Below are 17,068 nucleotides of genomic sequence, written 5' to 3' on the forward strand. Positions count from 1 at the left end.
GTCTTATCAGTTATCCAAGCATAATAATTTAATATACTGTTGGATGTCTCATCATGAGAGCATAACTTTATTCTTATTAACGTTGAATTGATAACCATTATTATTTGCCCACACTTTTAGCCTATTCAAATCATTGTGTAAGTTCTGTATATCAGTAGCAACCCTGATTGCTCTGTATATTTTTTGCATCATCATCAATAGCAGCAAATAATTGAACATTTTCTGTCGGGTCCATCATAGTATTATTAATATATAGATTGATAATAATGGAACAATGTTTGAACAAAATAAGAGCAGCTTGCTCAGACATGACCTCTCTTTAGTAAACCGTGCTGTTCCTTGCAAAAGTATAGCTTGTTTGTCAACCAATTTTTGTGAGTTCTTACTAATTTCTCTAAAATTTTCACAGTAACTCCAGAGATACTGATAGGTATCTGTGCCATCATTTTGTAATGAAATTATCATACATTCTTTCATTATTTGTGGATCTTTCCTGAAACGGGGTTCAAATTGTACAAACATGTCAAGAGCCTAGCCAGTTTGGCTGAACATTCCTTTAGCATCCATGCAGATATCCTATCTGTCCCTAGTGCTGAATTCTTATCAACAGCTTTAGAACCCACTTCATGTGCACCTCCATCTTATTGGTGTATTATGTTACATACACCAGGTTGATAGATCTTAACCAAGTATGTTCCAATTCTAAATCATAGAGTCCTAAAAAGACTTCAGTTTGGTAGAGTTATTAATATATAATGAGGATATTAGACATCCATCATCATTATATAGTCAAATGTAAGAAATAAGTTTCTGGACTTTCAAATTTTTACCAGAAAGTTTGAGAATCTTTGGCATAGGAGTTGTCTTGCACTAATTAAGACCTGAACTCTGCCCAGGTAGTTGTCTTTTATTAGCTTATCGATAAGATTTCTTTGGCCATTGCTGTTTCAGATTGTTGGTTCTTATCAGAGACCAGGCAAAAACCTTCATATGAAACCTTATTAGTGGACTAATAAAAGCAGCCATATGGATGCATACAGTGGTGAGCTATAAGGGGCTCGCATGAGCCCTTTGTTAAATTTTTCTCAAATTTGCGAGCCCCTTGTTCATCTTGTTTAATAATCTTGTAGAACTAGAAAATACCACCATGGAATGTATACATGCTACTACAATTGCTACTTTAAATTCATATGGATTTTCAGATAACTATATAAAAAATCATTTCATTGCATTTTGTTCTGATGGAGCTAGTGTAATGTTAGGAAACAAATCAGGTGTTGCAATCAAACTTCTACAAAAATTAGAAATATATACATGTTAGCACAAGAATAATGTTTAATTTGCCAAATATTTCGGTCTGAATATTACAGACCATCTTCACTGGCTACATAGGAATAGTTTTTAAAAAACAGAGTGGAATACGAACAATTGATCATTCATACATAGAATGAGCCACGTGATGTCATATCGCTAAGTATTAAAAAAAAAAAAAAACATAATTAAAGCTATTAATTCAGAAATTCATATAATGATCTTAAATAACATTAGACTGAAAAAAAAAAAATTTAATGTGTTGTCCTGATTTAACTTCAAATTTTTGATGTAGATATACAGTCATTACGATTCAAGTTAGGATGTTGAAGTAAGGCCTCTACACTTTCTTTAAATAAACGTTCAAATTTGCAGTGACATCTGTGTAGGAGGAGAGTCTTGGACCACAGGATGTTGTGGTTTGTTTCTAATCCAGATTTCTCAGGTTTGTTGTGTTGAATTGATGACTGATGCTCTTGGATTCTTTTTTCTATAGAACGTCCAGTTTGTCCAAAGTAAGAAAGATTACAATAACAAGGAACTTGATACACACCAGGTAGAGACAAGGTTGTGCGTTTATCTTTAGATGAAGGAAAATGGGTGGATAATTTGTTAATAGGTGTATAAGCGGCTGTTAGATCATATTTCTTTAGAATTCTCGAAATTGGTTCTGAAATCCTGGAAATGTAAGGAATTGGAACTCGACGTATTGAATCTTGGTTGTTCTGTGTTGGTTTTTAAGAATCGAAAAGATGTTGTGTACTCTTTTCGGAGAAGCCATTTAGTTTCATGTGATGTTTGATAGTCGAAAGTTCCTTCTGTAATAAATGAGATAGTTTTGGCTTGGCTTATTTGAATAGGCTGGAAATTTGGGTAAATGAAAATGGCTATCAGTTTAATGTGAGTATAAAGTTATGTACTTTGGCATGATTAAATTTCCAGCAGCATATATTAGTGTGGTTATGCTACAAGAAACTGAGGAGGCAATGGAACTTGACATATTGGTGGATAGAAATTTGTAGTTTAAAGGTCACATAGCAAAAGTTACAAATACAACTCAGAAGATAATTACGATGTTGAAGCAAACCTTGACATGTAAGGATAAGGAAGTCATTTTGCCTCTTTATAAGGTTTTGATATGATCACACCTGATCATTGTGTGCAGATTTGGTCTCTCAGATTCTAAGGGGATAAAGAAGCTATGGAAATTGAAAAGAAGAGTTACAAAGCTTATATCCTGACTATGGGATTTAGATGATGAGGACGGATTGCTAGTATGTGGATTAGACTCATACTCTGGTTAACTGGAGAAAGAGGAGTTGATATGATGGAGGTCTATAAATTTTTGGTTGGATTAACTTAAACAAATTATTTGAATAGGCTGGAAATTTGGGCAAATGAAAATGGCTATCAGTTTAATGTGAGTATAAAGTTATATACTTTGGCATGATTAGATTTCCAGCAGCATATATTAGTGTGGTTATGCTACAAGAAACCGAGGAGGCAATGGAACTTGACATATTGGTAGATAGAAATTTGTAGTTTAAAGGTCACATAGCAAAAGTTACAAATACAACTCAGAAGATAATTGCGATGTTGAAGCAAACCTTGACATGTAAGGATAAGGAAGTCATTTTGCCTCTTTATAAGGTTTTGATATGATCACTCCTGATCATTGTGTGCAGATTTGGTCTCTCAGATTCTAAGGGGATAAAGAAGCTATGGAAATTGAAAAGAAGAGTTACAAGCTTATATCCTGATTATGGGATTTAGATGATGAGGACAGATTGCTAGTATGCGGATTACGGACTCATACTCTGGTTAACTGGAGAAAGAGGAGTGATATGATGGAGGCTATAAACTTTTGGTTGGATGGGTATTATAGGGTAGCATCTGATGAATTTTTTCGTTATATGGAAGGTGGGGAGTGAACATGGGGCATCCATCGAAGTTAAGTTTGTTCACAGTCAAGAAACGGGTAAGAGCTAGGTTTTTCTCTCACAGAGCAGCGAGTGACTGGAATAGTTGATCTTTGGGGTAGTGAGTGCATCTAGTGTGAATGAATTTAAGAGAAGGTGTTACAGCTGGTTTGGATGATTTATAGCCTCCCTTGATGACTCTCTTGGAGGTGTTAGGTTATCATAATAATAATTATGTGATAATATTTTCAGCATATTCATCAGCAGGAATAAAAGCTCGTTGCTTAACATCATGAGGAAATATCTTCTATTTTCTATTTACTTTACCATTGACTGAAAATACTTTTCCAGCCAAAAGGCTGCAGGTTTGAATCCTGCTGTGGGCATGGATGTTTGTGATTGTCTGTGAAAATACTGGTGGTGGTCGGCAGTAGATGGTGTTGGTGTGTGATGATGAAAGTAGTTGCGGTTCGTAGTGATCGACTGAGTTGTGGAGTGGGTACCCTCCCTTCACGAGTCTTTGGACTCCGTGGAGGTGTCATATAATAATAATATTATTATAATTTATAATCCAGCCGGACTGGCCGAGTGGTTAGCGTATCCGCTTCCTAGCCAAAAGTTTGCGAGTTCCTGCCGTGGGCATGGATGTTTGTGATTGTCTGTGGAAATACTAGTGGTGGTGATTGGTGATAGATAGTGTTGGTGTAGTTGCAGTCAGTTGGTGGGGTGTGAGTGGTGGAGATAGAGTTGTAGAGTAGATGCCCTCCCTCAATGAGTCTTTGAACACCCTGGAGGTGATAAATAATAATAAAAATATATTTTGTGGAATAGTCTAAGAAATATAGGAGCTATAGTCATAGGTATGTATTGAGATGACAAGTAGCATTTGATTTTTTAGGGATCAAAATGGACATTGACTTTATAGGCAATGGAGGAATATGGTAATAAACAAGAGAAGATTCCAACATGTACTGTAGAATCTGGAGAGGAATATTCTTCAACTTAATTGCAGTAAACCTTCAAGACCTGGAGCAGAAGAATTTTCAGGAAAGGTAGCTTTAATTTCTGATTGTTCAATCATATATAAGACAATCTGAATGCAGTGGAGAACGATCAAAGCTATTAGGCTGAAATACGGGTGGTGATCTTTTTTTTTTTTTTTTTAAACATCAAAAGTCTATTCTTGCAGTATCCTCTGGAATGATGCTTGCCATTTCCATGGAAACTATTTTAAATATGAATGAAAGTTCCGAATCCCATCACTGTCCTTTAAATCAGAATGATTACCTTTCTTTCTCAAAAGTTTAGGTGATTCTTACCTTATGTAAATATAAATGACTTATATATACTTGATTTTCTCTCCTAGCATGCAATACTTGCTGCTGTAAGTTTACTGATTGTTGTATTTGCCTTACATTCTGTATTTTTGAATTGCTTTTGTTTCCCATTGATGACATATTGTTAGTTTAGTAGAAAACATTATTTTCCTGATTTTCGGTAGCTATATACTGTGCTTAACATGTTTCACTCTCAGTTAATTTTAATTCATCTTTTATTTCACAATTTTATTTAACAAATTAGTTGAAGTTCATTACCTGAAGAAGTATTTCTATATTATTTAAAAATATAATTATCTTTATTCTATAGAATCACCATATGTAGAATCAAAAGGAAATATGCTTATATCCAACTCTTCCATTAATAAAATGAACTCTGCTCCAAATTTAGTAGAAGAAAAATTTTTGGCAACCTCCACAGACTGGAAATATTACAGTACTTCTACTAAAGCAAATAAAGTAGTACGTAAGAAAGAAATGGCTGCTCTGCTGAATCAATGGGAAAAAGTATCTTCATTAAATCCTGAGGCTAGCCATGATTTACTTATTCAGGTTAGTTAGTTTTCCTGAGAATGGTTAAATTATTCTTTGAAAAATACCTAAGTTATTATAAACAAATAAGGATATTATTCAGGGTGGCTTATAACTCACAAAGCAGTTTAAAATGTGAATAACTCAATTAATAATGATAATAAAAAAAACTCCATGTATTTCATTATATTTTCATTACATTTTATTTCATTATAACAAAAAAATAAAATAAAGTTATTAAATGTTTAAACCCCTTCGTGACTTATGGGCAACCCTGTATAATATTCGTGATAGTGCTTTACAGTATAAACAACCCCAGAAGAACAAAAATAATTTATTTTGCTCCATTTGAGACCATTTTCAGAGTACAAATTACAACTGTACTTAGCCACATGGCACTCTGACTTGCAGAAACAATTCAAATTATTATTGGATATCAGCATGTTAGGGACTCACTGAGCCCTAACATGCTGATATGTAAGTCCATATATCACTTACTCCAGTTGTCATAACATAATCTTGAATTCATTCACACAGTCTAAACTCACAACCTCCAAATGCAGTCAATTCCAATCACACACTACTGAGGGAAAAATCTAGCTCTCCATCCCCTGCATTCATTCTCAAGTTCCATGGAACTTGAGAATGAATCCAGTCTTCTGGTTTCCAAGGAAACCAGAAGACTGGATCTGCATGCAGTAGTTCAAGTGAGGTCATATCAATGCTTGTGTCCGCACGGTTAGCCTAGTGGCCTATGTGCTTCGCAACCATATGACTGGGGAAGGAGTGTCCCAGGTTCGATTCCCGTTGAAGACATAAGGAATTTGAGGATCTTCCTCAGCCATAGCCAAGTAAACCGGTCTTGGGCACGGGCAGTAAGGTTTTTTCTGACAGTTTATCTGGCATTGCTCATCCCGTAAGCAGGCGAACCGGCGCGCCACGTGAACACACACGGATCTACAGCAATAAATACCTACCCCCCCCCCCCATGAGGGGGCTCAACTCGCCCCAATAGGGATGGGGGAGAAAAAGGGAGGAAACTCCATACGAATAAATAAATAAATACATGCCTTGTAAAAAGGAAAATTACTTTCTTATCCTTCCATGATGATGTTTGTTTCAGCATTGCAATTATCCTCTGAGTTGTATTTGCAGTCTTAGCTATATGGCCCTGAACTTTAACTTGATATTTACTAAAACTCAAAATCAGTAGTCTAATCACTATCTTCTAGCACAATCTCACCAATATAATATGACGCTGGATATTTCATTACACCATAGTGCATTATTTTGCATTTGCTAATATTGAGCTGACAGCTGTTTTCACATGCCAGCATATTCAAATCATTCCACAAATACTGCATATTAGCTAATTACCCTGTCAAATTCTTCCCACTATCATGAATGTAAAGATTGAATAACGATGCAACAAAGGCCGATTCCTGTGGTACACTACTGTCACCTTAAATCTTGCAGACTTACATTCCCTGTATACCACTTTTTGATATGTCAGTCAGCCATACTGTTATCCATTTAAATATTTGATAATCTGATCTGTGCAACATCTTTCACGCCTAGTAAAGCACAAAATTATCATGGTGTATTCATTCCATTTGTCTAACTCAACAGTAACATTATTATAAAATGTGAAAAAAGTTACTAAAAAAAACCTTCCCTTATCCATGCTGTTCACTGCAAAATATAGATTCTCTGTCAACCCATTTCTGTACATGAACTCTTTCTGAACTTTTCCAAAATCTTAACTACCACTCCTAAGATACCTCAGTATCTATGGAAGTGGTGGTCAAGATTTAGGATAGTTAGACACAGAATTCTTTACATCACCTTATGCAAAGAGTGATCACATTCCTAAGGGCAAATTATATAGCTTAGTTAAAGGAACAGCCAGGTCATCTGATCACATTTAGCATTCTTGCAAATATTTCATCAACCCTTATGACTAAATTCTTATTCAGTTTGCACAACAGCTCTAGTACCTTTCATTCCCCTGAGTTTCTTCACCTAGTGAAGAGGTGCAGTGAGTAAGTTGCATACACTGGGTGAAAGCATTTTAGCCAAATGGGCACTCATTAGTAGAATAATCTCTTCTACATCATTCACCTGTATACGTATACCATCTGCATTCAGTAATTATTCTTTTGTGCTTTCTTTTATTTGTAACATAACAATAGAATTCTTTTGGGTTGTTGTTTTTAGCTTGCAGAGCCAGTTTCTTTTCACACTTCCACTTTGCTTTCTGTACAATAGTTTTAATTCTTCTGGCTTGCACCTTATAATTGTCATAACTGACATCACATTATGCACATGATATTTCTTCCACAATATCTTTTTCCTTAGAATCTCTGCACACCCGTTTCACTTCAACACTGTTTATTCTTTGAGCATTAGGGACACATTGCTTCATTAATATAGATTTTAAATACTTCCCATGGACTGCAGATATCCTTACCATCTAACAAATGATACCATGAGACAGAACAAACCTAACATACTCCTGAGTTGGTCATAATTTCCTGCTATGTAGTTCACCATGGAACATGAATTAACATAGCCACTTCCAAAGTCAGTACATCATGGTACTTTTTTTTTTGATTCTCTGTATATTATTATAATTATGTATAAAATTGATTTTATTTAATTATTTATTTATTTTTTCTCATCAGAGGTTAGGCTAGTGTAAACAGTGAACAATGCAGGTAGATTTAGCATACTTGTGTGTAGTGTCATGTATCTTATGTCTTGTTCATATGTATGTTTTCCTGATGATGGGCCCTGATGTAGAGGTCAACATGTCACATGTTATTTTTTTAATTGTAAGTAAAGAAATCGCTCTAACACGTGTTTTTATCTCTGTAAATTCTACACAATGAATGCTTACCAGCATAACCTTAAGAAAGAATTGTCATAATCTATGGATATTTGACCCACAGCAATTCAACTATTACAGTAAGATAAAAATGCGTTTTTGTGTTGATTAATTGGCTAGCCTTTCTAAAGCAGCGTAGAGACAGCAATCTGATGCTGTGAACTGCATTAAGCTTAAAAGGAAGGTTACTTCAGCTGAAGTGGCATGTGCAAATCCATGAGACCTGCAAAAATCTGGCAGTTACCAAAACCAGCATTTTGCAATTAAAATTAGAGTAAATCCCGAATATTTGGTATATTTTAGAGAGGATTACAGACAACATCCAGAGATAAAGAGGTTATTATTCCCCTTTATAAGGCATTGATACTTCCACATTTGGATTACTGTGCTCAGGTCTGGTCACCTGGATTCCTTGGAGATGAGGAGGCTGTGGAGAGGATTCAGAGAAAAGTGACCAAGTTGGTGAGTGATATAAAAAAAAAATGCCCCCTACATTGATAGATTGAGAGCTTGTGGATTGCAGAGATTGGTTGATAGGCAAAGAAGAGGGGATATGATAGAAACATTTAAATTACTGAAAGGGTTTTATAGGATTGATGCAGGGGAAATGTTTCAGCTGTGTGATAGTGATGGAAGAACAAGAGGCCATTTCTGGAAATTAAAGAAGAGTGTGGTTAACAAAGGTGTCAGAACAAGGTTTTTTGCTTGGTGGGTGGTGAACGAGTGGAATTCATTGCCTGACTTAGTTGTGAGCTTTTCATCTGTAAATGAATTTAAGAAGAGATATGACAGATATTGTTTTGCTAGTTTGGGTCTCCCGTGATGAGTCTACTGACTCCATGGAGATACCCGTAATAATAATAACTCTGCAGAGGCACATTTTATGTAAAAACTAATAGCAAAGTTCCAAACAAACAACACAACAAATCAACAGACTATCCAGATGCCATGCTCAGTGGAACAACCAATCACAAACAAGCAATATAAGGAGCAGCCAATCGTAAACAAGAAGTGGATCATCTAACCATTAACAGACACTGGCCAAGTTATCAAAATATCCAGCCACAACCTTAACAATGGAGAACTCTCGCTTCGGCAAAAAAGGTTTAAACTATGCTATTGCACCAAAGTCCATCAAAAATTAGACTTCATCTACCACATTGAAAGAGGTCTACCTCTTTCATTTAGTATACATCCAGTATACTAAATTATAATAAACAAGTTTCAATTTAACCAAAGGCAGAAAAATTAGCCCCTGAGAAATAACAAAGACATAGTTATTACCAAGGTGAGCAAAGGCAGTTCTACTGTTGTTCTTGATCGGATAAGCTTACCTTGAAATAATGAACTGAGTGGCATCTCACCATAACAAATACCATTTGGTTAACTACAATCCTACACTCTGCATCAATAAGAAAACAACAGAATAACAGAATTAAGTCAGTGATCATTTGGCCAGAGGAAACAGTTAAAAAAAACTGTCATCACATTATGCCTGCTCTCTCAGAATTTGTCCTGCCAAAAATACACAAAACAGATGCACCACAATGACTTCTAGTTAAAGGAATAGGCAGCCTAGTTATCACTTAGCCAAGAAACCAGCAGCTACTCATTGGTAGGTCATTCTCCTTCCTGCATTAAAAAAAAAAGTACAGAAAACTTCAAGAAAGATTTATTAGTCAGCTTTGATGTAACTGCCCTTTTCATGAATGTCCTGATCAGTGACAAGATTCTTCTCATTCAGAACAAATTTCTGCCTGATATCATGGTCCTCTTTGCCCATGTACTTTGCTCCAGGTATTTTGTTTTGCAAAATAATTTCTACCTGCTAAACGATGGCTTGCTTAGGGGCTCACCACTTCCCCTTCCCCACAGCTAACTTTTACATGGAAGACTTTGAACAACAAGCTTTCATTGTCTAAAAAGCCCAAAGTTTGACTGAGAATTTGCAGGATTCAATGTAACCAGTGGTGTGTCTCAAGGACCAGTCCTTGGTCCATTGTTATTCAATCTACGCATTGACAGGGAAGGATTTGACATGTGACATACAGCTATTTGCTGATGATGCAAAGATAGGTAGGGTAATCAGAAGTGCTGCTAATATACAGTACTTACAGAATGATTTGAATAGGCTAAAATTGTTGCCATAGGAAAATGGGTGTCAGTAAATGCAACATCATGCACTTTGATGTGATTAGATATCCTATGTCATTATATTGCCCCCCCCCCCACTACTAATTCCTAATTAAAATTAATTTTTTTATTTATGTTGTGTCGTGTTTTCTATTTCTATACTACTTATGAATTAGTGGTCACATAAGGTGGGAATACTCTAATTCAAGTTGTGCTCGGGCGGACCGAGTGCTATTTCGTTTGCCCGAGCCAGGCCAGAGATCACAGGTATCATGTATTGGTGATCACTGCAGATGCTCAGTCATAGGTAGTGTGTATTCTCAAATCGTCTACTCAATTCAGCGCTCCCTCTCCCCAAGATTAAATCTTGAGCTCTCCCCCCCCCCCCCCCCCAAGATTAAACTTTGAGTGCGGCACTGTCTGCAGGAGTAGAAAAATCAGAATGCTTAGATAGTCATAGTAGGCTCAAGAAGTTAGACATTCTTGGAAAAGAATAAATAATAAATATGAAAAGTAATATTAAAAGTGCACAACTTGCTTGCTTGAAGTTGGCATGTACTTTGAGAGAATATTGAGAAAAATCTAAATAGCTATGTTTTGCATAAAAGTTGCTAACAAAGATTATGGGTAGACTTTGGTAGGAATATTTCTATTGTGCAAGGATGTGTGTGCTTTGACTTTAAAATAATTATCCTTTTTAAATATCTCAAATGTTTATGTGTGTGTTAATAGATTGATTTACTCAGTTGAGGTACATGTTTTTTAGGTGAGCTGACTGGGAAACAGAGATAAGAAATGAAACAAATTTTAATGGAATGACTAGTTTCGTCTTTAACAAACTTCTTCAGGTGCAAAAAAATAAAAACATCCAATAAGAACCGTAAAGGAAATAACTCTAAACAGTGCAAAAAAGAAACCCTTTGTCACCAGTATCTACCTCGAAGATTTTGAAGAGGAAAGCTATCTTCTCCTTCCCTTTAAAATCAAGAATTTGGATAAGATACATAGATGACATTTTTTTTATTTTGGGGCCACGGCCATGAATCTCTTCAAAATTTTCTAGACCATCTGAATAATCAACATCCAAACATCAAATTTACAGCTGAGTTAGAAGTTAATGGTTCTCTTCCTTTTTTGAATGTTAAACTGACCCATTCAGCAGAGAAATTGAAGATTTCGATTTGCAGAAAACCTACCCACAGGTTTTCTGTAAACAGTTATCTCCATGCTCAGTCTTATCATTATCCCCCACAAAAGTTTGGAATCATTTCGACAATTGGATATCAGGCTCGTTCCCTTCTTTATGATGAGGAGGAACTAAACAAAGAACTTAATTTCCTCTGGACCATTTCAACTGAATGGCTATTCACAAAAAAACTATTAACAAATTCCTATTTAATCCACTCCCTCACCATAATGAGAATACCAGTGTTAAAGGTAAAATTTCTCTACCTTACATCAGCTCCATCTCTTTCTAAATTGGCCAAAGTTACAGAGCCTTATCAAATTAAAAAATTAAAAATAAAAACACCTTGCAGCAATTTCTACAGGTAAAGTTGATAAGGCTCTGTATTACTAAAACCTTGGTATTTAGGGTCTAGCTACTCACTGAGGAGACCTCAAAAAAGGTTGAAACCGGTCTGGGTAGTGACCCCACCCATAATGCATTGCAGTATACATCTTTTAGTGAGATGTGCTTTACATTATGGGAAAATACTAAGAATAGTGATCGGAGCTTTACCCACTTTTACAATGAGTTGCCTTGGTATTGTACCATCTTTAGACTTGAACTATGCTTCAGGTGCCAACTTAATTGTTTGCATACTTGGGATTAGGAGTTAAATAACAAAGCTCATAAAATTACTGGTAACCCTAATATACAGTATCCCCAAGTTAAAAAATTAATTACATCTACAGGGTGTTCGGGATAAATTTGACAGTTTCGTAAGGAAAAAGAAAATCTTCTTTGTATCTATTAAATTTTATGAATTGACAAAAAAACATTACAGGCAGAGTTAATTACAATACTATCAACAAGATTTACTCAAAATAACCACCATTAGCATCGATCACAGCTTCAATTCTGCTTCGGAACCTCGAACAAGCTGATGCTACAGTCTCCCTGGGAAGGGCCGCAAAAACTGTTTTAATTTTATCCATTAACTGGGCTTTTGTATTACTGGAAGTGCGATTGGTGTCTTTTTCAACTGCGCCCCATACAAAATAATCCATGGGGTTAAGGTCTGGGGAGTTTGGAGGCCAAACATTTGGACTGGTGAAGTCGTAGAAATTTTCAGACAACCATTTTTGACTTTTCCCAGAGGTGTGGCAAGGGGCCGAATCCTGCTGCCATACATACGGCCTACCATTGGCTACCCTTGTTATCCAGGGCTTGACTACAGTTAGCAACTCCACGAACAAAGCCCGAATTCCAATGCCAGGGTTCTTCAACACCTGTTCCTGCAGATTTGCGAGGAATTCTGCTGTACGAACGCAATCAGATCGTCTGCTAGGGATCTTTCTTCTTGCTACATCCTCGTAGTCACCATTGCAAGTCTCTAGTTCATGCCTGATTGTTTTTACTGTATTCAGGGAGCATTGGGCAGCAGTCGTAATATCCTTATTTTGATGGCGGGCACGAATCATCATGATACAAGTTATTCTCTTCCATGATTCAGGTGGGTTCCAGCTATCCATCCTTTGACATCTTGTATATGAATGAAGAAGGGTCCAAACTTTTAAATGAAGAGAAGTGTGTGTTAATACATGTAACTTACGGAAAAATATAATTAATTATAAATATGTCAAATTTATCCCGAACACCCTGTATATCTCCTCCAGAGATTCTTATTAAAAATAAAAACACCTTGCAGCAACTTCTATAGGTAAAGTTGATAAGGCTCTGTATTACTAAAACCCTTGGTATTTAGGGTCTAGTTACTCACTGAGGAGACCTCAAAAAAGGTTGAACCAGTCTGGGTTGCGACCCCACCCATAATGCATTGCAGTATACATCTTTTAGTGAGATGTGCTTTACATTATGGGAAATTACTAAGAATAGTGATCAGAGCTTTACTCACCTTTACAATGAGTTGCCCTAATGTTGTACCATCTTGAGACTTGAACTATGTTTCAGACGCAAATTTAATTGTTTGCATACTTGAGATTAGGAGTTAAATAACCAAGCTCATAAAATTACTTGGTAACCATAACACACACACACACACACACACAGGCAGCCCTCAGTTTCCGACTGTTCAATTTACGCCGATTCACAGTAACACCGGATGCCTACACGTGCTTTCTTACTGTAGTGTGGTCTGACTGAGAAACGACATAGCAGGCACTCTAGTGTTTGAGAGTTTACCAAGCTACTACGACATATATGTATCAAACCTAGTTTTACTGTCGAATCTACCTAATTGTGCTATTTAATTTTTTTTTTTTACATATATAAATATGTTTAAATTGAGAAGTTATGTAATTATATACCATGTCTGATAAAAGAAGTGCAGAAAAGTTAGCAGAACTTGGTGTTAAGAAGGCACAGAAATCAATCGCACTTGAAAAGAAGATGGAGGTGATTCGAAGAATGGAAGATGGCCAGACACGTGCTAATGTCTGTAGAAGTATGAACTTACCTCCATCGATTGTTACTACAATTATGAAAAATGCAGATAGAATAAAACAGTCTGCGCAACAATCTATAGCAGTATTGAATGCAAAACATGTAAGTTATAGCAGGGGTAAACTTTATGAAAAAATAGAAAAATTATCATCATTATGGGTGAATGAGTTGAATCAGAAAAACATTCCTCTGACTCAGGCTGTTATAATGGAGAAAGCAAAAACAATTTCTTAGGATCTTAAAAAGGCAGATGGAGGCGAAGAAACATTTTTTAGGAAGCAAAGGTTGGTTAATGAGATTTAAGTCTCAAAGTAAGTGCCATAGTGTCAAATTATATGGTGAGGCGGCAAGATGTTGCGGCAGCGGCTGCTTTTCCTAAAGAATTTAAAGACTGTGTAGAACAAGGAAGTTATCCTCCTGATCTCATTTTTAATGTTGATGAGACTGGAAAAAATTGCCATCACGCACCTTCATTTTCTGTGAAGAACATTCTACTCCAGGTTTTAAAGCTGCAAAAGATAGACTTGTGCTTTTGTTTGGTGCAAATGTCTCCGGAACTTCGAAGCTTAAACCAATGTTGGTGTACCACTCACAGACACCACGTGCCTTCAAGGGTCTAAAAGCCATGCTGCCAGTCTATTGGAAATGGAACAAGAAAGCTTGGGTTACACAAGATGTTTTTATAGATTGGTACACAAATTATTTTTGTCCTACTGTGCTTTGCTTCTGTAAAGAAAATGATATGCCAGCCAAGGCATTGCTTCTCTTGTATACTGCCCTTGGACATCCTCAAAACCTTGCTGAAGTAAGAACACCATTGGATGTCAAGGTTGTTTACATGCCCCCAAACACATCACTTTTGCAACTGATGGATCAGGGGATTATATCAATCTTCAAAGCCTCTTACTTCCGTATAACATCTTATGGAAATGGTAAGAGTCTTGGACACTTCAGGAAAAACTATTAAAGACTATTGGCAGTCATTCAATATTTTGAAGGGCATCAAGACAGCTTGAAATGAGGTGGCAGCAAAGTGTTTAAAAGGAGCAAACTTCTTCCAGCATTTATGCATGACTTCGAGGAATTAGAGAAAGATGAGAATGTTATTGAAGACGTTACCAAGCTTGCGCAAGAGGTGGGATTGGACGATATTACAGCTGAAGATGTGACAGAAGTCTTAGAGAGAGCCATGAGAAACCGCTTTCCAATAAAGACTTGAAAAGAATGAGCCGAACAATTAAATCAACATCCAAAAGAGGAGAAAGAAAATGAAGAAAGTCCTCTTATAGATATAAAAACGGCTGATTTAAATCATATCCTTGCAAGCATAGAGACATTGACTGATGAACTCTATGAAATGGACCACGATTGGGAATGGAGTGTGAACGTATAAAGGAGTATAATTGCATCTATTCAACCTTACAATGAATTCCTTAAAGAAAGAAAAAGAAAATCTAGGAAGTTAACACTGGATACTTTTTCAAAAAAAATGCAGGTGATCCGAAACCAGGAACTTCAACATAGAAATATGTAATATCTTTCCGAAGTTTAATATTTTTGTATATAATTTTTTGTTTTCATTATTAATAATTTTATTTTAACAAATATATATGTATGTATTATCAAAGCTTTAAATATAATAATGTTACACATACTTCATGTGCATATTTTTTGACTGCGTGGAACATAACTTTGTACCTCCCATTAAAATTGGGTTCGTTTTACACCGAATCAGTGTAAAACGAACCCAGTTTGACTATTTCGATGATGGTAAACACATCATCGAGATAGTCAAGTAGAAATTGGCCAAAGTGGGAAAAGATGAGTATATTTTATGAATTACTGGATTTATTTTTAATCACTTTTTTTTTTAATCACCCATGGTGTGGATCTAATATAGATTTTGTAGTCTTCATATGTCTGGATATTCATACAAGTGTGTGTGTGTGTGTGTGTGTGTGTGTGTGTGTGTGTGTGTGTGTGTGTGTGTGTGTGTGAACACGTATACATACTTGTTCATACATAGCAATATACCTAATATGTATTAAGTTGGTCCAGTTCTGTTTGTCCAGGCCTTAACTACTGTACTGACCATAGTGCTTACAGTATTCATCATTAAATACACAAATGCAAAGTATCAATTGTAATTGAAATAAAATGAATATGAAGCATGAATTATTTTTTTATAAAAGAAGAATTAAATAAAATTAGATGTCTCTAAGAGCACAAGGCTGACTTATTTGCCAGGAATTTTTCATATACTTTCTTCTTTTCCTTCACTGCCTCTTTAACTTCCTGTGTCCACCACAGAGTTCTGATTTTTCTATCCTTCCAGACAACCTCACCACATGCCTCTCTGAATGAATCAATGTTTTCTTCAGAGCTTGCAACTGAATCTCCAAAGTTTGATTCCTGTTCTCAAACTATTTCATTTTTTCTTGAATAATGTTTATATATTTCAATCTGCAGTTCACATCTGAGAGCTGCTCAACTTTTATTCACTTTAAAACTTTCTTACATGTTCCTCTTTTCAATATGAAATTCAATTTTATCCTGCTCAAGACTAAATGGTGATCACTTCCAGTTTCAAATCCTCTGTACACTCTACTGTCCTGCACCAGAGAGAGAACATCATTATGAACAATAACATAGTCAATGAGACTTTTCTTATTCCTTGCGTCTTCTCTCAACGTGAATTTGTGCACATTTTTATGTTGGAATATGGTGTTTAATAATAACCAGTCCATGTTCTGTGCAGAAATCCAAGTATTTCCCATTATTATTAGCTTTGCTCTTTTCTCCAAATTTTCCCAAAATATTTTTGTATGTCTCACAATCATTTCCTACTCTGCTATTTAGATCCCCAACAAGGACCAACTTTTAATTGTTCATTGTGTCAGTTGCTTTCTCTATAGCCTCAAAAATAAAAAAAATTTCTCCACTTCTACCTTAGCAGAACCTTCTGTGGGACCATAGGTACAAATAAGTCTCATTGTCCAGTTCCGCATTCTGATATTTTCCCACATCACTCTACTTGAAATTGCCTGCTATTCGAGAAGATTAGCCTCGTATTTAGTGTTGAATACGATGGCTACTCCTTCTTTTTCCTTGATTGTCATTACCTGAATATAACATTTTGTATTTATTGCTCAGAAAGATTTCACCAAGTTTTTGTCTTTTTTGTTTCAGTCACCCCTATTATGTCGATCTGGTATTTATCAAATTCCTCAGCTAGCTCCCTTTAGTGCTGATCTTCAACTCTGGTGATATTGAATTGGGGTGTGTTTTAGGATTTGTTCCAATAGCTGACTTTTTGCTGTTT

General features: G+C 35.9%; 1 protein-coding gene across 4 annotated transcripts in view; it reads left to right on the forward strand.

Annotated features, from left to right (window-relative positions):
- The window catches only part of LOC150096530 (uncharacterized), a 295,354-nt gene that overhangs the window by 109,662 nt on the left and 168,624 nt on the right, over positions 1-17,068 (forward strand). For all 4 annotated transcript variants that reach the window (XM_090408208.1, XM_090408206.1, XM_090408207.1 and 1 more), the window contains one exon: positions 4,878-5,119. In XM_090408208.1, coding sequence (XP_090264334.1) covers positions 4,878-5,119 — 242 coding nt within the window. The remainder of the gene's footprint in view (positions 1-4,877; positions 5,120-17,068) is intronic.

The sequence above is a fragment of the Typopeltis vanoorti genome, chromosome 18, assembly GCF_054136105.1.
Source record: "Typopeltis vanoorti isolate ZY-2024b chromosome 18, IOZ_Tvanoo_1.0, whole genome shotgun sequence".
Taxonomy (NCBI): Eukaryota; Metazoa; Arthropoda; class Arachnida; order Uropygi; family Thelyphonidae; genus Typopeltis; species Typopeltis vanoorti.